General features: G+C 39.6%; 1 protein-coding gene across 3 annotated transcripts in view; it reads right to left on the reverse strand.

The window, feature by feature from the left end:
* The window catches only part of AP1G1 (adaptor related protein complex 1 subunit gamma 1), a 45,578-nt gene that overhangs the window by 19,509 nt on the left and 4,128 nt on the right, over window positions 1–21,941 (reverse strand). For all 3 annotated transcript variants that reach the window (XM_074582554.1, XM_074582556.1, XM_074582555.1), the window contains exons 2-7: window positions 15,313–15,516; window positions 11,087–11,211; window positions 8,364–8,505; window positions 7,007–7,103; window positions 4,357–4,433; window positions 313–408 (exon numbers count right to left, since the gene is read on the reverse strand). In XM_074582554.1, the coding sequence (XP_074438655.1) occupies window positions 313–408; window positions 4,357–4,433; window positions 7,007–7,103; window positions 8,364–8,505; window positions 11,087–11,211; window positions 15,313–15,513 (738 nt within the window). In that variant the 5' untranslated portion in view covers window positions 15,514–15,516. The remainder of the gene's footprint in view (window positions 1–312; window positions 409–4,356; window positions 4,434–7,006; window positions 7,104–8,363; window positions 8,506–11,086; window positions 11,212–15,312; window positions 15,517–21,941) is intronic.

The raw sequence follows: 21,941 nt of genomic DNA on the forward strand, positions 1-21,941 counted from the left end.
CACTAGCCAGAACTGTTAAGAGTCCCCCCATACCCACTAGGCACAGCCTTGCAAGACCAACACACATTGCTGCCTCTCCCTTTTGTCACAATTTCACATAAAATGATAAGGCACTACAACTGCTGTTTGTTTAAACAAAGGCAGGTGTCTTTCACTAAGGTAGATGAAGAGCATTTGCACAATCAGCTACAACAAAGACACAAAATCTTAAAATCAACAGAGCTGCCCTGAGGTAACCACCTCAACATACCAAAGTCTCAAAACACTGTACTAGAATTAAAGCTATCAATCACTGTTTGCATCAGTTCTTACCTGCAAAAAGGGGTCACTGATCCCAGACACGTCATGCTCTGGTGAATATCCAGACATGATAAGGTTCTTCAGAATACGAACTAATTGGGGAACAAGCTGTGAAGAAGAGAGTTGTCCTATTAGGGTGTTGTTCCTTCCCCCCACCAGCTTTGAAGTACAGGTCCAAGAACAAATCTTTTATTTGAAAGCAAGTCAGTCTATGGATTCTTCCTCAAAGTTCAACGCGCACACCTAGAGCTGATGTTATGTGAATACACACAGCTTAGCTAGGGCACAACTAGAAACAGCTGAGCTGGGACCTGAGCACCACGTTGTATCTTTAAAGTACTAAATCTACCAGAGCTTGGCAGTTGAGACCTGAGAGGAAAAACCAACTTAAATTCCTCTCTTCACGAAAAGGGGATGTGCTGGGACTATTAAAATGGTATAATTCTGGGACTTCACTTGGGGGCTTTATATTGGCTCCTGACTCATTTTTAGCATAGCCCTGGAAGCATTAGGCATAGCCAAGAGTTTTGATCTTTTCAAGTACTGTACTACTATGATTAGCGTAAATTATTATGAATTCCTTAAAGTTTGACACTGCATCCAACTCAACTTCCAGAAAGAAAAGCTTTGTGATCTACTTCCTCTCCAGGAGTTTCCAAATAGGGCAGAGAATGGATTTCCCTTCAGCCTTCCCCCAGGGCTCTATTGTTAGATTACTTCTTCCCTACAAGTAACTCCAGGGTCTCTTTTCCTCTTCTTCACCCCAAACTTCTCAGCAAGAGCAGCAACACTAAACTGACCAAATTCTTTGCTTCACTACCATTAGAAAGGTTCTGCATAATAGCAGAGAAACTGATGGAAGCACTGCTACCATGGCAGATTCAGGAGCACAAAATTGTATTGTTCGTATTTTAAAGTTTCTTTCCAACTGATGGGATAAAAAAAAAAAATAAATCTTTCAGAAGCAGTTCAGATTCCTCAGATGTTGATGGCACCAGTCTCCCAGTAGACATCTACCCATAGGGATAAGTTATCTTTCAAGACTTGTGCACAGCTTTGAAGAAATGCTACCTATTTGGAAATGTTTTGTTCAACTCCCTCCATCTTAGGCACCTCTAGTGATGTGCTTCATCTGTCAGGGCAACTCTGAGGAACCCCAACAGAATTTCTCTGCAGCATCTCACACATGCCAAGCAAATAATCAATTTAAGACACAATGTAGCAAATAAACTAATCATTAAAGCTATAACAAACTTACTATTTAACTCTAAAAGCCTTCATAGCAGCTACGAGTAATCAAAGGCATTAAATGGAAGCTCATTTCCAACACATCCTATGAAAAATCTTAAGGCTGAAAGACAGAAACTGGACTAATTGTCATTGAATTGTAAGAAAAAAAAAATCACTCCTGGTGGATGACGCAGAGACGTAGACCTCTACAAGCTTTATTCCTTCCACAGAAAGTTTCTTCTATCCCTCTCAATCCTGGGATTATTAAAATAATCCAGCCACTGGCTGGAGATGAGGTAACAAACCAGACAGAGGCGTTATGGTGGCTGCAGTAAGTGGATTTTTCATTTGCGAAACACTGCTAGCACCAGGACAGCATCATTCTTTCTCTCAACTCCACGCGTGACAATTACAGTTTATCAAAATATTCTCTATAAAACCTTTCCCACTGATTCACCCTTGAGACTCAACACATTTTCCCATCCTTGAGATGTGCTGCACCTGCATTCATGTATTCATAGTATATACTATGAGTCAGGGATTGCATTCACACTAAGTTTTCACTCAATCAGAGACTGCTTATATAAAGTTGCCACTTCTGACAACATCAAATCAAGATGGTGCTTCAGATTCAGGACAGACAGTAGCAGAAGGTGCCAAAATCATAATGTGACTTACAGAGCACAACAGCTGCATGTGGACATACTAAACGGGCAGTGTTTCCTGGACTAAAGTCCTGTACATTTGTAGTACAGTGCAAGAAGAAAACTAGCTGAGTTTCCCCGTCACCTCTCTTTATTCCTACCTTCGCTCTTCAGGAATTACACACTCTTCTGAAAACATGCATTTTGTAAAACACACAAACAAAAGGAACCATTAATTTCCTATTATCTGCCTTAAAGAGGAAACCAAAGGATGCTGCAACATCTTCCCTCAAGACAGAGTAACAGACAAGTGGGATGACGTGCTGGAGCATTCCTGGAACCCTGATTAACATTTTCTTTGCCTTCTAACATGCAAGAGTTATCAGGACTGGGGACAGGACAAACAAAGGGAAACATTACAGCCATGGAGATCGGTTGAGGGCCACCCCCCCGAGTCTTCTGTAGTCATATTACACCAATGAAAAATATCAGCAATGCAGCTGTACTCAGTAGCTCTCTGCAGCACAGTAAGTCCACTTAGTCACAACTAAGTGTCTCTCCTGCTCCCTTTTGGGGGACCCAAATGATTCAGGCAAAACGCAAAGCCCAGTTTGTGATGGGAAGAAAGCCCAGGACTACAGTTTGGGCGCAAAAAGAATTCCCTGAAGTATTCATCAAATGAGGGAGCTTGAGGAAAGCAGGCTTGTGTTTAGAGAAGGCCACAACTGAGTTTCAGGGCTGCTAAGGGGAGAGAGGTTTAGCGACAAGACAAGACCAGCACACAAAAAGCATTAAAAAAAAATACAACTGATCTAAGCATGTGGCATCAATCACAAACGTGGCATTAAGAGGCACCACCTCACAAGGGACAAACACCTATGGATTCAATGCAAGCATGCACCATCTAGAAGAATTAACTCTTACCTTTTCATTCTAACACACAGCAGGATTCCAAACAGACAAAAAGGGACAAAACAGACGAAGCAGGCATTAGGGACACATCAATGTTATACCATTCACAGCATAAACAACTACAAGAAATAGCTAGAAAAGAATGTACCCAGTACCTAAATTTTGTGGACTCAGCTCTTCTCTCTTTTCCCGTGACTATTATCTTAACTGAACAATTAGTAGCAGGGATAGCCACCTTCAAGATGACCCTAGTCCCACTTTCATTCCTGCTTTGACATATATAATCAGGACAAGGGAAGATGCATGCCAAAATGCTAGGATGCATCAAAGGGTGTACTGTTTGAAATTCCTAATGATATAGACAAGCCAAGGAAGAACAGTAAACTGGGCATACAAGTAAATAAGCACCTTTAAGAATTTCAGAGAAACAAATGGCCTCTACCAGCTTTGTTCAGTTTCTCCTTCTTTGACCAGGAAGTCAGAATGACATAATGAAATTTTCAGATGCCCTTCTATTGGTAGTCTTTCATACGGCAATAATATCGCACAGCAAATTATAGCAAACAGCATAAAGGAGACTATGCTGGGGGAGGTTGGCGGGGAGCAGGGGGGGAAGTAAACGTTCCTAACCAGAGGAGGAAGAGTGACTTAGACTCTCAAACCCTTAAAATGGAAAACGATGTAACATAGCATGCACCAGAGATGAGGTATCTACATAACTATAATTTCCATTGGTATTTTTTGACCTGAGTTTAGAAAACTGTGTGGCTGTGGTTACAACATTCAGGTGTTGGTATAAGCCTCAGTTTTTCATCTTTACCTCTTTACATTTAATACATTTGTGATGCCAGTGTCACTATGCAATTAGCTACAAATGGTGGAAAAAACGCTAAGGGAACATCAAAGAGGACACTTAAAATCCAACTTTAGGATGAGTTTCATACTGCAGAGTCTTAAAATTGATGTTTTTTAACTTACCCACTTATTGAAGGGGATTTGGGCTAGATACACACAAAATTCCCGAATTTAATTATTTTTAAAAAAAATAATATTGATAACAAGCAGACAGTATCATGAAATTCTTCACCCAAATGGCTTTAAGTATTTTATTAAAAGACATACACACTGTTTTCACTAGAGAGACTAAGAGGAGGTATTGGTAAAAAACAAACAAAAAACCACCAAAAAAAACCCCAACCAAAAAAACCCCCAACCCACCACAAACAAAATCATGGATATTGACTCTGCAATATTACCAGTTCACACTTACCTTTCTAAAGTGTGCAAGCATGTCTGGGCTTCTCTCACACATCTCTGTGAGGAGGACAACTGATGTGTGAAGAACACCTAAAGGTGAGGGGGGAGAAAAGAAAAAAGTATCTACATTTAACATAACTCCATTGTCTCCAGACATGTGAAAAACATCATAAGGAAGTAACAGAAAATCATTAAAAAAAAATATTATTGAATCCAACATATCTACCCCAAAATATACATTTGCACTCGCAGGTGTGCCCAAGGAATAACAGATAGCAATGTCCTCATGTCTTAAAGCTGCAACTAAAGGCCAAAGGAGGAGAGAAATCAGACTTTGCAGAAACTTGCATGCTAAATATTCAGTCAGACAGCAACAGACATAGTTGGACTAGATGATCTTTAATGTCTCTTCCAACTCAAGCCATCCTATGTGTCTACAAAAAGTTAATACTCTAGAAGGACAATAAGCATTAATAGCATTGCAGGTGTTGGGTTCCTCAAACTTCCTGATTTTCTCTTCCGATTTGGTTACTCTAGACAACCTTATGTGACCTGAATTGGGTCTTTCTCAGAAGGTCTCAGAACTCCGTCTAGAAAGTGACTACAGTAGACTGCTCGGTCAAGTCAGTGTCGGTGCACTGGCGGCCAGCTGCTGTGTGCCCTGTAAATAGCATGAAACTTCAACAACGAGCATTATTTTACATCTGCATTCAGCTGTAACGCAGCAATCCTTCTCAGATGCTAACTTTCAGTTACTCATTTTCTGTAGCTGTTAAGTCTGTATTGGAGACCTCCTGACTCAGAAAGAGACTAGAAGCTTGCTTAATAAGCAACGCTTTCTACAGAGATGACAACATTCATATTCCACAAGCTATGCAGCTTTCTGACCTATTGTAGGTTCTACACAAAATCTGTTTTGAGGTACATAAATATCTATCTATAAAGCTTGTGTCACAGCTGTCTTAACACTGACACTGCTTACTTATCACTGAAACCTCCCAAAAGGCTGCTTCAGAGAAAGCTCAACACAAAGCCCATGGCTAAGACTGGTGGAAACGAGATATTGATTTTTGAGGAGGATGAAACCAGAAAGGATGATCCAGTTGTTAAATTCAGGTGAATCTAGACTCAATTCTCTGCTTGGCCAAGGCTCGAAGAGGAGCATTCCCATCTTTAAAGAGGGAACACAGGAAACAGAACAGCTCTCAGCTTTTCAGGTTTGCATAAAACAAAGACAGAGGATGTCGCTACCAAGTTGGATCACGTAGGCATCACTTACTCTAAGGCAGACAGACCATTACCTACATGAAGCAGCACCCATTCTAAATGTTCTGATCACCATGTTTTAAATCAAGGTCAACTAGCTGCACACACACAAACCACTTTCCACATGCAAACTGTCCTGTACCTCAAAGGTTTACAACACAGGCTGGAAAAAAAAAAAAAAAAGGAAAAATAGCTCTCAGGCAGCTACTGTGGCCCATTAATACTGCTGTGCTTACAACTAACCTGTCTTGAGATAGAACTTCTCCCTGTAATGGGTTTTCAGCACTGCAAACATCTACTGCAGAACTCCTAGCACACTCACCTATTTTCTTAAGGCACATGCTCGCTGCAGATGTGTTACAGGACTAAGACTTCGGGAAGTGAGCACTAGGCTCGATACAAATTAGTCAAGGTGTTAATATTGGTATTTCTCTTTAAATCTTCTCCAAGTCACATGAGGGAGCTGGGCATGTTTAGCTTGGAGAAGAGGAGACTGAGGGGAGACCTCATTGCACTCCACAACTCCCTGAAAGGAGGGTGTAGAGGGGGGGGCGTTGGCCTCTTCTCCCAGGTGAGTAATGACAGGACCAGAGGAAATGGTCTGAAGCTGGGGCAGGGGAGGTTTAGATTAGATATTAGGAAGAATTACTTTAGTGAAAGAGTGGTCAGGCACTGGAACGGCCTGTCCAGGGAGGTGGCTGAGTCACCATCCCTAGAGGTGTTTAAGAAACGTCTAGATTTGGCACTTCAGGGCATGCTCTAGTGGCAGAGATTGTAGGGGTTTTTTTTGTGTCTGTATGGCTGGACTCGATGATCTCAAAGGTCCCTTCTAACCATGAAGATTATATGATTCTATGAAATAACCTTCTAGAAGCACTTGTGCAAGAAAATGCATTAAAACAGAATAATCTCACAAAGGACCATTAAAGTGAGAATCTGTTTTATGATGTAGTTCTGATGAAAAACAGCACTGAAGAGACTCTTTTCTGACAGCAAAGTAAGTATCTCAGTCCTGGGAATGCCTGCAAAAATGATGTCAGAGAATCTGATAGTGCTATGCTAACAAAAGAAAAAAAGAAACACCCTAAAAAGTGCACTTTAGAGTCCCTGAAGGCAGTCTTACTGGATAAAAATCACAAACTTTCCCATTCCACCCACTCTGAAGTGTATCAAAACCAGTGAAAGAGTTTCTTTTATCACCTACGCCATGTAGAAGTCCTGCTGACTAGCACAGTCATACACACCCTTTCCTTCTTTGCTTTCACTGCATAGAAATGGGAAGAAATAAATCATACAAATACACCTCAACAATTCCTTCCAAACAAAAGGCTTAGGTAGCAAGCGCACCATCCCGTAAAGAACAGCATAGCCTTGCTAAGTAGAGTCTCGGATATTACCATGGTTCTTCTCATTCAGCAAGTTTTTGGTGGCTGGCAGGAACATCTCCATGAGTTCAGGCACCTTTCTAATGACATGAACAGCACACAATGCTGCCTGTATAGGAAAAACAGGTCTGTTAGTACATACTGTAATGACAACGATACATGTTTTGAGAACATCTAGCACAGTGAGAATTCTCACAAATTTCATGACATAGAAAGGCCTGTAAAGTTTATGGTACATTTTTCCATCTCTCTACTACAAGTGACAGTAAAGAGCATCACAGAGAATAGTTCAATAAACTACCACGAGTGAGGAAGGGGCGGGGGGGAGGGAAGACACTGAGTTACAAAGTAATATTCCCACTAGCAATGGTTCATTTTTACATTATTCACTCCAGAAGTGATATTAACTGCAAAGCAGCTCTGCCTTTAATACGGCTGCTTCAGTCTGTCTTCCTGTTGCTAGGGAGGGGATAATACATTGGAAGCAAATAATGAAATTTTATGTCAAATTTATGGCTCATTTTCTTTCCCCTGAGTATCATCTCCTTCCCCACGAAATAACTTCCTCCTGCAGGTGATGGGTCCTATGAAAAACGGAAGTATACTGCAAAAAAATTGCCTACTTCTTCTAGGGTGCAGAAGCAACAGGAGACACTACACTTTACAGCTGCTTGAGAATCAAGTGCACTGAGGGCCTCTCCCCAGAACACAGCAATACCTCTTAGCATTGCTTTCTCTCCAATCTCCCCCTAGATCCAGCACTAGACAAAGAAGTAACAATGCATCTCTTCCTAAACCTTACTGCGTCCCACCCTCCACAAGACTTAATTAAATAAATTGAAAAGCACATGACTGATTACACTTTGCAGATGCTATGGCACACTTGCCACGGACACAAGACAATTTATAATTGTTTGCCCATTTCAAGCCCTTAACCTTTCTATCTCACATACTACTGTCGTCATCATCAACGGAGGAGATCAAATAGGTTGAAACCTTCAGATATCAGCCTCCACTGTTAATGGTCAAAGTTCCTCTGGACTTATATGAGAAGATATAGAAATGAAGCCAGTGACTAGAAGTTTGGGGTTAATGTATGAATGCGCAGGTGTTCACATCACCATCAAGAACCTCAAGGTGGAGAGTGTCAACACCAAAACAATTGCCTCACTTGTTGGAGGCTTGTCTTTCAGAGGCTTACACACATTCCTGCTATAGACAGACAGGGAGTTTTGACCTCTGCCTTGCACATTGGGAAAATACTCAGCCAGTGTGATCCACGCCATCTAGTACTCCAGATATTAGCAAGGTATCCAACCAATCTTGCATTTTAATCCATAACAAAGTATTCAAAAGTTCCCTGAAGTACCTTCTTCCTAAGATAGGAGTTGGAAGTTTTGAGGAGCTTTTCCACTTCTCCTGCAAGGTCTCTGCACATTTCTGAGGAGCCCATGCAGCCAAGAGTGCAGAGTGCCAGCCCCTGCACATACTGCGTGCTGTGATTAAGGTCACTGTAAAGGAGAACAAAAAAAAAAAAAGCCAATCAGCATGCACAGAGAACCTGAACACAAAAAAAAAAGGCATCTGTATCTATCTATAGTCATCTAACCAGCTGCACATATAGCCCAGAAGAACTCTCCAGATCCTCAGCATTTGGAAGCAGGCATCAGAAGCAATAGCAGCTTTGAGTGCATGTACCACAGGGTTTGCTACTACTTCTACTTAGAATCCTTAGAATTATAAAGATAAAATTTTTGGTTAAAACTATTGGGTGGGTATCTAGGGATTAATCCGGAAAGAGGGAAGACCACACAGAATCCCATTGAAACTTCTCAAGTAAAGCCAAAATGTTGCATTTTGGAACTTTCATGAAAAAAAAAAAAAAAAAAAAAAAAACACAACATGAAGTACAGTCCTGCAGTGAGTCCGTGGGTCGTCCCAGTTTAAACACATTACAGGATAGGCTTTAGCTTCTGCATTTACAAACCAAACAGTATATAAACATCTATGTAAAAATATCCTCTATCTTGAGGAAAAACCACAAACCCCACCATTCGCACACCTTGAAAATAATCCACACAGGAATTTTGTTTAGCACTCTGAACTATCGATACGCCTAAGAAAGTTGCAAAAAGCAGCCAATAAGAAGTTAAACCACCTAACAGCAGATGCTATTCACGAGGCCAGCAACCAATGTCACACTAAGTACAAGACAATATAGCTTCCACATGGCAATCTCAACAGCCTTTAAAACTGATTTCTAAGCTATTTTTCCATCAGACTATTTAGTACTCATGTTGCCAAAGTACCCAGGATTCAATGTTGAAGAAAGTAAAGGCTATGGTTCCTGGTTTGGGAGGTGAGGGGAGCTGGTGACTGCGTGATGGGAGAGCAGGGGATACAAGTGGTACGTAACCAAATGTGCACAACGTGCAGAAAAGCAGGAGACAGTATTCTGGTTGTAACATCAAGCAGCTATGGCAACATGCAGATGAAGGAACAGACAGCACATGCCTCTAAATGGGTTGTTATTCGTTTCCTTCCTTTAACAAATTTTTGGCAGCTATATATAGCTGTGTGTATAGCAAGTATGTACCTCACAAGTGTGCTCGCATTTTTTGTATCAAAAAATCTAGGTTTTGTGATAAAATAACAATAGACAATGCCATAAATCAAATACCTTAATGTCTACATAAAAGCAAGGCAAAGTGGTAAATACAGAAGCCAAAGAAGAAAGCAATAAACAACCCACTAAGATAGTGGGAAGCTGTCCACCAGTTTTGCTCAGCTTCAGTCTGACCCATTTCCAGTTCAAAGTCACTGTACCCTTACCACACAAATTCATTTTAGCATAAACAATCAGAAGAGTTGTTGACCTAGCAGCCTAGTTCTAATGGAAGAGCCTCACAGGTATGACACTTCAATGAAAAAAATCTTTAGCCAAATGTCTCTTCTCTCCTGGACACTACATCCAAAGTTAGCAGATCCTCAGGCCTGCAGTTTTCTGAAGTTTCTTTCCAAGTACTTTGAGGCCTCTGTCAAACTGAAGATCAATACTTTACTTGCTAATATCTGGGAGGCTTATGTTCTAAAAGTAAATAATAATAAAAAAGACACACCACACACAACCAAGCAGACATTTGGATAACTCAACTAGAACCCAGCTGTTCCACTCCTGCTCCCATCCCTCTTGAAAAGGAGTGTTATTAGAAACGCACCAATCATGATCTACTAAACTGTAATGTAAAACAGTCCCAGTTTAACAGCATTTTGCTGAGAGAAGGGAAAAAAAAATATTATTTCCCATCCCCTCTTGTCTGATTTCAGCAAGATGCCAAGCAGATAGCACATCCCGTTACCGCCTTGCTTCCAAGGAAAACCATTCTTCATAACTGTTAGGCCAACCTTAAAAAGAAAGGTGGATACACAGCCTTGATCCTTGAAGTCAGACGACTCTGAAGAGTTCGTCAGCAGAAGTCAAGTAAATAAACACAGGACAACATGGCTGTAGCAATATATATGACTTTGTGACATATGATGGCCAGTGCAGCCTACAAAGCTTTAACAGTGCTACAAAGAGATCCTGATTCAATCGTATTTAAAAGGTGCACGGACCTTTACTGATGCTGCATTACTGCTCGCCTGGCTCTTCCCTACTGCAAGCTGGGAGATAACTAATTTACAGAAATGGAAGAGAGTTCTCTGCAACAATTGCAGGTCTTCTGCACTGGCTGAGCAGCTTACTCTAGTAATTTCATCTTCCTGGTTTTATTTATCTTAACGTAGCCTCCAGAAACACGTACTACCATTCTGTGACAGTAGTTACACAAAGTGTCATTTGCCACATACACCTTTTTAGGACCAATGAAATTTTATATTCTTTTCCCTCTAAGCAAGCTAGACAGAATCATCCAATACAGTACAATACTAGAACAGTCTTGTACGGTCAACAGCACAGAACAAATTGAAGATACAAGTTTTCTAACACAAAGGAAAAAACCTAAAGTACTCAAAATATCACTGTCAGGAGTGTACTTTCAGATCCTGAAACCTTAAAGCATGTGTTGATGGAGAGAGAGGTGGTACCCTTACTTCTTGATGCAATTGGTCATAAGAAGATGGACATCCTGTCTCTCATCCAGCAGCAACATGGCACCTAAATACCCAATGCGCTTGTCTGTGAATTTCTGAGAGGCAATGAGCTTGAGGCACTCCAACTGGAAAAAACAAAAAAAGGAAAAAAAGAAGAAAAATAAAAAGACAGAATTAGCTTAAACTACTTCTTAGCTAGACAAGAAACAGTGAATTTTGATGTTTACTCATTTAGGTCTCTCAGAATGCATTCTTAAAAGTGTATTTTATTCCCATTTTGGTAATGTGGAAACTGAAGAAAGGTTAAATGACCTGCCCAAAGCTCCCAGCAAGCCAGCTGAAAAGTCATTAGCAGCTCCTGCATCTTGAAGTAACCAGACACTGTTGGCCTTCCATGACCTCAGATATACTAAATATACAGGTTTATGTCAGATCACAAAAATAAAAGATAACATTTTTATATAGACAAAAGATTCATCATTAAAAACAAAATACTAAAGATCTGGAAATCTAAATCATGTGTCATGTTTGATACACACTGGAAATTTCTGAACCAGGCTTAAATGGGTCCATCTACCTACTAGAGAGAACATCAATGCTCTGTAAGTTAATTGGTCAAAACCAGTTTTTGTTTATTATGATCTGCCAGAACTTGCTAGCTAAGTAAACCTTACGTACAGTCAGAGACAGTTAAGTTTCTGTGCTGCTCTGCAATCTCTATTTGAACACATGAAGTTTGACTAAAATCATGCCTTGTAGCCACTACAAGCTTCCCTTCCACCATTCCCTTCCACATGTCAACTGTGTTCAACAGCACAAAGGAGATCCCTAAGATAACACGCATAGCTGCCACTTGCACTCAGCTGATTAAGAATTTAATTGCTAACCCATTTTTAAACTTAACACTTTATTACTGAAAAAAAAAAGACATCAGCCACAGAGATATTCTGACACCACTATGCACTAAGATATTTTTATCTAACAGATAATTAATCAACTATAATCAATCCCTACTTTCCAGGCAGGAAGTAGCATAAATGGCTTCTCAAAACAGGTAAGAGACCTGTCCCTCACAAACACATCCCGTAAATCTGTTTTACAAATTAGCTGAGGCAGCAAGCAAGCATACGCAATGGATGTAAGGAGGGGTCAGAGAAAGCTTGCAACAGATCTGTTTTACAGGAAGTAAAGGGGGCATGCACAGGCAAAAATACGGGGCATCATGAAGAGTTTTTCATGGTCCCTAGCTATAGGGAAGCTTGAAAATGGCAACAGACACAGGTGAGATGCAAGAAGCACACACATCAGGAAGGTGAAGTTGTACAGGATATTGACAAGAAAATTAAAGTTGAAGTGCCAGAGAAAGTAAGTGCCATGGCCTAGCATCTCACAGCCGCATGGCATCAGAACACACAACGCAACTATGGAAGTTGTCACATATGAACACTCAGCTAATGCAAGGTGATAAACTGATAAGAAAAAGCTTGAAAGAATGCAAGTTCAGTTTGCTAGGTTTAAAGGGACTGAAAATCTAGAATAAAGAAACACCTCTAAACAATAAGTTCAGTCATCCACAAGGATAACCAAACTTGCAGAAACGGGCAAGATCAACCAGGGATAAGGTACAGAACACTAGATATCGACCTCTTATCTTTCCAGTTCTTTCTGTAAGAGAATAATGTACCTCTGAGCCAACTTTCTTCTCCAGGTTTACAAGATACTTTCTTATACAACCTCCTGCAAAAACGTAAGGCAGAACTGATGACATCTAAGCTACAGCGTAAGAGCCAACAACAGCAGAAGATGAACGACTAAGAAAAAGCAGAAGGAAACTAATGACTGCAACAGATACTGCAAGACAAATTTCTAGTACTTCTGAATTTGAAAGATATTATTAAAGTTTACTCCATGAAAGCTGATGAGTTCTTGTTTCACTTGTATACAAATACATGCAAACTAGCTTCAGTCACAGCAATACTGAGAAACACGATCAGCTGAAGCTCTTAGTAGGTCTAATTAGTGGAAGAAATCATGATACCATTATATCCATTTCATTCAAAGGAACAATTAAAATCTGCTACATCAGTACTGTAACAGATAACATTAGTAAAGCCAGACAAGATACCGGCATGTACCCAGACTACAACTTACCCAAGATTTTAACTGGAATTTTTTTGCAAGTGGAAATAATGACAATAATAATAAAGTTATTTGACCGTTTGCCCAGGCTGCCTGATACCTTCTAAACTTGCACAAACGGCCCTTCCACATGCTCAAGAGACATCTTGCCATCCAGTGCATTTCAGCATGCACTGGCTAAATATGGTGCTTGTGCTCATATTTCTGGACAAGATATCCTAGGTCAAAGTCAAGGATCCCTGGCTTGGAAATAAATAAATCAGCCATTCACTATTTCTGACACCTTCTCTAGATTCTCTTTTATTATTGGTTACCCCATTCACACCGTTAGCTGAAGTCAGTTGTCTGCTTACATCTTCTGTCTAACACAGCTTGTGGCTCTCTTGTTTTTCACCAAACATATTTCCCACGTATTTATCCTATTACTCAGAAACTTCCTGTCCACAATGCCTGACTGTCTATCTACAAGACACCACTGCTGGAACAGCATGTGTCTTCAACGGGTCCCCAGCTCACGCAAATTATACCCCACCTACACAACATTAGCATTTTGAAAGATTCCATCCAGTTATAAACATTGGGGACATGCAAAGGTCTGCAACTTACTCACTTGGAGAATACTTGTTAAAATCCCTTCTCGGCCTCGGGCCCTATACCTTCCTGAAAATGCAGCTGATAAACTACACGAGAACCAAGGCCATCGAATTAAGTACTCTGTTCCAAAATAGTCAGCATAGATGCTTCTGTTTGAGATGTAGTAACCCTTAAAATAACAGATATTGAATAATCTGTTTTATCCTTCTTCCACTGAGAGTGAAGAGGTAATTTACCATTACTGACGAAAGCAGAAACTGAAAAATTCTTAAGATATCTGGTCTAGTCTTCCATACATGGAATTAAATACTTGATTAACAAGATAAAACAGTCCCAATAAAATTTAAACATGTTCCTAACATAAGTCAAATGTATAAATTCTAGATGACACGTATCTGTAACTCTCTTCATTCTTCTTGTAGCTCTTAGATAGTTAACCTTAACTTTTGTAACAGGAGGTTTCTCTCTTGGACCAGGGAGCCTGGCTATGTAAAGTGTTAAAAACAGGATAGTACACAAATTCACTTGCTCTTATGCAAGAGCTCAGTATCCTGTGAGAAGAATCCAATGTTGTAGAAGTAAGGTGATGCACTTTGTATTGCAAAAGGACAGTCCAGACTCACTCCCTACCACTAAGACTATTTTGAATTTGATTTCAGCGGTTTGAGTTTACTGTTTCAGTGAGACATGTCAGGATTGGCAAATCCAACCATGAATGGATAGACTCCCAAGAGATGAAGCTACTTTAAGAGATATAACAGTTTGATTGACTTGTTATTTAGCTTTTTGGAAGATCTAGATTATATCACTACTAACAGGACACTTACTGACTTCTAAGCATAACAGAGCATGCCCCAAAGACGAAGCAAAGCTCCACTTGAAGAACAAGTTGATCAAGAACTCCCATCTTCCTGCCTCCCTTTTCCACAATCTACCTGTGTCAAAAATACCCCAACAAAAATATGCCAAGAGATAGAAAACTCATACCAACATTCTCCAAATCACCTCACTAAGATAAGGAACACCAATTTCTTATTGCTGGGAACAGACACACTCTTAACCGCCTAGAATAGATTGCTTTAGAAGGAAAAGGGTATAGAACCTCCTTTGAAGCATTTGGTATTTTCCATCAGAGACGGAACTCCAAAGTGCTGTTTTGAACCCATCTAGAAATATCCGTATCTACTGGACTGTGGTTTAAGAACTACGGCTCTGCAGAAACACGGGTGGTGAGGAGCAAACAGTCTGGCAAAAGCAGACTAACCCTAAGTTTCATAACAAAATATATAAGTCTCCAAACAGCAGATCTCACTAACGAAGTCAAAACTAACTACTGTAGGTTCAGAAAATACATGAAGACAGACCTCAAAACATCCAAAAAAGCAGACAGCAAAACTGCAGCTAGGAATGCCCCAAACAAGTCAATGTGCCCAAAGCACGCAAAGCAGAATGGCATATGCACATAGCACACCAAGCACTGGACTCTGACCTACCTGTCCAAAATGTGCAGGATATCCCAGCATGTGCATATACAGCAGCTTTGCCACATTTCTGCATCGGTATGTGTTATCTTCCTCTCGGAAGGATGACCGGATAGCAGCACATTCCTTTTGGATCATCTCACGCTCTTCTGCCTGGGTTCTTGCTGTCCGGATGGTCCGGATCAACTCCCGCAGTCTGATGGGGGCTGGCATCCTCTGGGAGAAGAAAGAGATCTGTAAGCCTTGTACCGTACCTAAAGGCTTCATAATGGTCTCACATTTTTGCATATTTTTTTTTCTTTCTTACCCTACAATTATGTAAGTAGAGGAATTAAGAAAATACAGACTGCTTCAGTAGCATGGCTAAAAGGAAACTTTCAAACCAGCGGAATTCATTGTACGTCACCTTTGCTTTTCCACAACATCAGAAACACCTGTTGCAGAGTCTCTGGAGTTTTCAGATGCTGAAGTGCAAGTCTCAAAGGAGCACATATAAAATCATTTTTGCAAATATTATTTGGCCAAACTGGAAGGCTATTTTCACCAGTGCAACGAAATATAAATCCTCAAAATAAAAGGACAACTCCCCAGCGCTCATACAGGAAGTCAGCCAGAAGCATAAAGGTTTCAAAGCTTTTAAAATAAAACATAGTTTAATTCTACCTCTTCCCTACCTTAAGAGAGCAAAATACTTTTTTAAAATCCTGCAAAAAGCCTCTGATGAACAGCTTGCTTGGGAAATTTCAGAATGAGCAACTTAGAACTATTAAAAAAAATAAAAAGGAAAACAACTAAAGTAAACTAAAAACATGGATTTAAATGGCATGTAGAATTAAGGTAACTGGGCAAGAGTCAATTACTGTAAGCTGGAGTTCCAATATAGCACATACTCGTTGTTTCCTAGCTGTTGTCTGGGTGGTTTGCTTTACGCTGCAGTAATTTACTCTGAGTGAAAAGGGACACAGACTGTGTGCTGTCACTGGAGACTTGTTCACTTGCTGCTAATGGCACCCTAGTACATACCCCAAATGCTTGTTTGCATAAGCCTAGCCTTAGAGTCTGCCTTCAGAGCTGAAAATCTGAATAAAACTTAAAGCACAAGGCTTGTCTACTTAGGAAGTTATTCTGCAATAAGTAAGGACACAAACCCCTCCCGAATTCTAATATCACCTAACATCATCCAGCCATTGAACAAAATGAATAGCCTATATTTACAAATGCCCTTGCTTGCATTAATAAATAATCAGCAAGCCACACTGTAAAGATTATTTTTCCTCCTCACACCACACCCACAGGAAAACAAGCAGAAACCAGCATTTCGGAAAGCAATGAACTAAAGAATAAGAATCATAATGAGATGACAGCCGAATTATGAGGCTACCTCCTGTTTCCACCTAACTGTGTAGCACACCAACAGGCAGTTACTACAGACACAGTCCAATCTGAACTACTTCCTAAGAGCAATTTTATCTCACGTGCACTTCCTGCCCGATAAGCACAGAACAATTCAGAACTGCTCTGATAGAGGGCAACATGAAGGGTAAAAGACAAAATGATTTATTTTCCAGCATTCAGAACCTCCATCCTTGTGCTGCAACCCCATACACAGCCTTTTTTAAAAAACATATTAAATCATTATGTTTTTGTAAAAATATACCTTTGAATTCTTCTCATTAAAAAAACGTTTTGCACCCATCTCTCATAGATCACTTCACATGCTTATTCCTTGGGGTTCCAGCTCCTTTCCTGTGCGCATACTCATAGCATTTCAGTGCATAGTAATTCCCATGCAATGTGTCCCCCCCGGGGAACAAGAAAGCATTCTCTTACTACCGAGAAATTCTTACATCAGGTATTTGATTTCCGCCTTCTGCAACTCTAAGATTCTTTTGCATGCTAACACACTGCAAATCTCATCTCATTTTTAAGTTTCAGATATTTCAAGTTAAGTGCAAGCTGTAGATATTGCAAGTGCCATGGAACTCTGGACATGAGAACACTTAAATTCAGAAACATTCCGCAACAGATTAACATTTACCTATTATAACGTTGATAGACCTTTAATGCGATATACCTTGGCTAATACCTGCTGATTTTCTGTTAAGCATGACTGTTCACATGACACAATACTCCCAAACAATTTAAATAATATGGTGAGAGCATCCTCACTAGAACATTGCAAGATCAAATACCTCTGATCAACAACAGCAGCCATGCCAGGTGAGGCATAAAACTGATCTAATCCAGCAGCCTGCCTCAGGATGGGAAGTAGTAGAGAAAGCACATCTCCTCAATACAGTCCCTGCTTCCAACTGCAACTTAAGAGACTTCCTGAACCACAGAGATTATCTTTCTGCACAGCACCTCCCTGCAGATCTATGGATTTATCTAATCACTTTTTGAAAGCATCCAACCTTTTTCCCATTCCTACCCACGGTAATAATTTGCACAGTTTAACTATAAATTCCATGAAAAATTATCCTTTGCTTTAAACCTGCTGTCTGACCAAGTAAGGGATACTAAACGAAATTCTTACACCTTGATAAAGTAAGTACTCATCACCTATTAATTGATTTTATGTCATTTATGATTTCACAGTCTTTCATTGTATCTATACCTCAGCCACCTCCCTTTCTAGGCAGCGGAGTCCTACTCTAATCTCTTCCTGTATGGAGCCATTGCACAATTCCTTCATATCAGCACCTCTTAGAATTCTACTTGGGTTTGTTTTTTTTTTTAAACAAAGAGTAGACCTATAAAAAGCATTCAGGCAGTGGGAGCACCAAGAGTTTACACAGATTTTTTTATTCTTTGCACTTAGAAAGTTAAAAACGTTTAAACTCACTTTGCCTGTTTGGCTACTGCCGAGCTGACATTTTTAATAAAGATCCTACAGACAGCTCTAAGACCTCCGGCTTGAGTGACAACTTATTTAGAGCCTTTCACTGTGTATTTACCTTCATAGTAATTTCTTTTCAGCATAGGCATTGCTTTGCATTTATTGACAACAAATTTGTTTTACCATCTTATAGCATACTTCTTTAGCATCACAAAATCCTTCCACAGCTTTACGGTGAAACTGTCACCTCACTATTCACCCTTCTCCTCCTGATCGCTTTACAAACACACTTAATGGCACAGTTTCACAGAGTGCCTCTCAATGACCTCTTTCTATTATGAAAGCAGACAAATGTTCTATCATTGTCTGGTCACTTTTCTTTCCTCCTTAGATAGTTATTCATTCACAATAAGACCTCCCTTGAAGAGATGCACTATAAGGCAGTAAAAACCTTTGCTTAGAGGCTCTGTCAACATTTCTGACAAATCCAACAATTTTATGATCCAGACGACCTTTATCCATTTACTAAGAACTTGTCAAGAAACATGCAGTTACTGGGTCCTCTCCTGGAGCTCTTTCGAAAACTAGAATCACACAAACTACCACCTACTCGTTGTAAATAAAGTGTTGATTAAGACAGTGACAATCAGATTTACAAGTTGAACAATTCTGAGTTCCTTCAGAGATACAGGTGACCTTCACCTTCCATTGGCAATTTATTACTAATATTACCTATTTGCTCCCAGAGTTGTTCTTGTGACATTTCAGTTTGAGAGTATACCTCTCAGATTTCAACATCAGAATCCCAGTAGGTTTTGCCATGTAAAGCATTGATGCAAATAACGTGGAAATTTTTTTTATATGAATTTGTTTTCTTTACACATTGGTTATCAGCCAGACTTGAGCATATGTCTCTGCTATGTATCCCATTCCTCCTATACTGGGCAACAAAACAGGACACTTACCCAGGCACATGGTCTTTAGGTGTCACCAGACCATTTAAAAAAAAAAATACATAAAAAAAGGCATATCATCCCTGCTGAGGTCTTGAGAAAATGAATTATGAATGCCATTTGAGAAGAAGAATAAGGACAGAAAAACAGATCAAGAAATTTGCTTAGCAACTTAACACAAAAAAACTTCAAACAAATATTAAGCAGTTCTTCATTTTTACTGTCTCTCTCAGACACTTTGTCACATTTGAAAGACATAGTCAGACATGGCTTCCCACTACTCCTACTAGAGGGATCTGCAGAATACATATACCCGAAGAGCCACGCGTTGCCCGCAAAAACCTTAATTGCAGTTCTTAGATCACTGCCTACATCAGGCGATAAGCATCAAGATGGTATGGACACAAAGGTCTACTGAGTAAATTACTACAAAATTGGGAGAAGCCAAGCCAGCAGGAACTGCTGGGGCAGATACTACCACTTAAATAAAAAAAAAAATACAGCTGCATGTGCAGCTCAAACATCTGAACAAAGGAGCTGGGGATGCCTGAGCAGTTATTTTTCACATCCTGCCTGCTAATCTCTCCCAGAGTTCTAAGATTAGACACTTGCACATCAATTTTCTAGGATTCTGATAGGTCACAGAACAATAGGAAACAAAGACTTTGACGCATACACTCTGCCAAGCAATCCATGGCTGGAGACTAGACTCACTGAGTACAAGTCATAATAGCAAGATCGGCACAAGGTCTCATGTCCTCCATGGCACTCTAGGAAGCTGCAGCATAATAAAAGGCACGAAGAACGGAAAAGGGCTTCAGCAAGCCCTGGAATATAATTTATTGGCAGGTATTTATGATTTTCCTGATCCTATAAACAAAGTATGGACAACACGGAGCATAACCATAGAACGGCTCTGTCAAGGCGAGATAGTTACGGTATCAAAATCTTACCAGGACTTGATACATGACCATACAGACTTCACTGAGGGGGGCAATTAGGGCTATACAGCAATAAACACATTAATAATGAGAGTTAAAACAAAACGAATACTAAAGAATTACAAAAGCAAATATAAATAGGATTAAACAATTTAGAGCTCAGAAGAATTAAAACACTTAAGTGATCATCTAATTTTGACTACATAATTTGTCTAGACAGAATCTTGAAATTCACACTATGAACCATGTGGAAGATTAAGAAAAGTCAGCTTCAAATGACAACTACAAAGCTATCAAATACCAAACTGCCCTGAAAAATTAATTTTTACAGACTTCTCTATATTACAGAAACGCATTTCATTGCGCAACATGACTAACAGAGACAGGACAACCATATCATCTAGTAATAGCAGACCTGAAGTTTAACTTTAGCTGGCTAAATGCTGCTTAGAACTTCCTTCAAAGTAGCAGGTCCTGTTCTTCAGGATCAGTTAACATTTTTCACCAGTACAGGCATATGTTTTTATTCTTTGCACATTAACATAAATGACAAGGCAATTTTTAAAAGTAGTTACCTCTTGCCTCATTTAGTTTACAGCAGCAGTTTTGCTCTGCCATTTCTTTGCTACCTACAAGCTCTGGAAATCAGGCATGATCCCCAAATACCTGAAAAAAGCCTACCAGTTAATATTTACAATGTATGAATGCAGAATTCTTCCACCTCATAAAGTCTGTTTCCCCCTCCTCATTTTGAAGGCCTTGCTTGTTACAGTAACCTACTATGAAGATCAAAGCTTCTGAAAGAGTTAGGTATCAACCTAACTCAGATTAGTTCCAATGGTATAGGTTGCTGATGTCTAACTTCCTTTAAAAACAGAATCCCAGCTTTTTTCCTAGTCTCTGGATTGCATGAAAGGTATTAGCTCAGTGACTCTCCTCCCTCGGCTATTCAGGAATTCTTCCCCTGAACCAATAAAAAAAGGCATTCTTTCTTTATGCAACTCATTCCTAGTAAACTACTCAAAAGTGAAAAAATAATTAATCAAGAAAACAAAAATCATAATGTATTAAAATAATTTTGCTTTCATCTAAATTATGCTTTTAAACCACTATTTTCTTCCCTATTATAATCTTTTACTAGTTAAGCTTGTCATGTTTCAAAGCGAAAACTATTTAGGTACAGAACCTTTATAAAAATCTCTTAGAATGCAATCACGTTCAAATATGATTTTTCACCAAATAACCTTTTATATTTACAAGAAGCACCTAATATTTCCAAATGCCACATATAAAATTCTCAAACGCCTCAGCCAAGCTATATTCCTCTATCAGGAATTGCAGTGTAAAGACAAAAGGACTTGCTGTCCTTAAACATGTAACTGACTTGAGATCCTTCCCTCTAGAAACTATTCAGAAACATTAGCTTATGTTAAAAGAAAGAATAAACTAAACCTACTCTTTCAATGTATTAATGAAACAATTTTTTTAAAAAGAGTTGCTTAATAACTTGTTTAGGACAAATTATGGGACATATTTTAAAATTCAGTTATTATTTAGCCTTGAATTCTAGAAACATTAAGACATAAAACCCTCAAAGCTCACTGAATCATGCATAGACAGGCTTTACTGTTTGGGGAAACTGCCTGAATTTTCAATTCAAGTAAGGTACATACCCAGTTATAGCTTTTCCCGTAAGCAGTATTTCTGAACTCAGTTCATCCTAGAAAGCAACCCAAGACTGAAGAAGCGTACATCTTCAAATACATCTGAAATACACAACTTAAGTTGCTCCACCCCAACACACGCAGAAGTAATCACATTCCTCAAGCAAAAACCAGCTTTTGGGAACTTACATAATTAAAGCCTGACCCACCTCCCAACTGAAACGAGCAGCAGAACTCCCCCACT

The sequence above is a fragment of the Larus michahellis genome, chromosome 4, assembly GCF_964199755.1.
Source record: "Larus michahellis chromosome 4, bLarMic1.1, whole genome shotgun sequence".
In the NCBI taxonomy this organism is placed as follows: Eukaryota; Metazoa; Chordata; class Aves; order Charadriiformes; family Laridae; genus Larus; species Larus michahellis.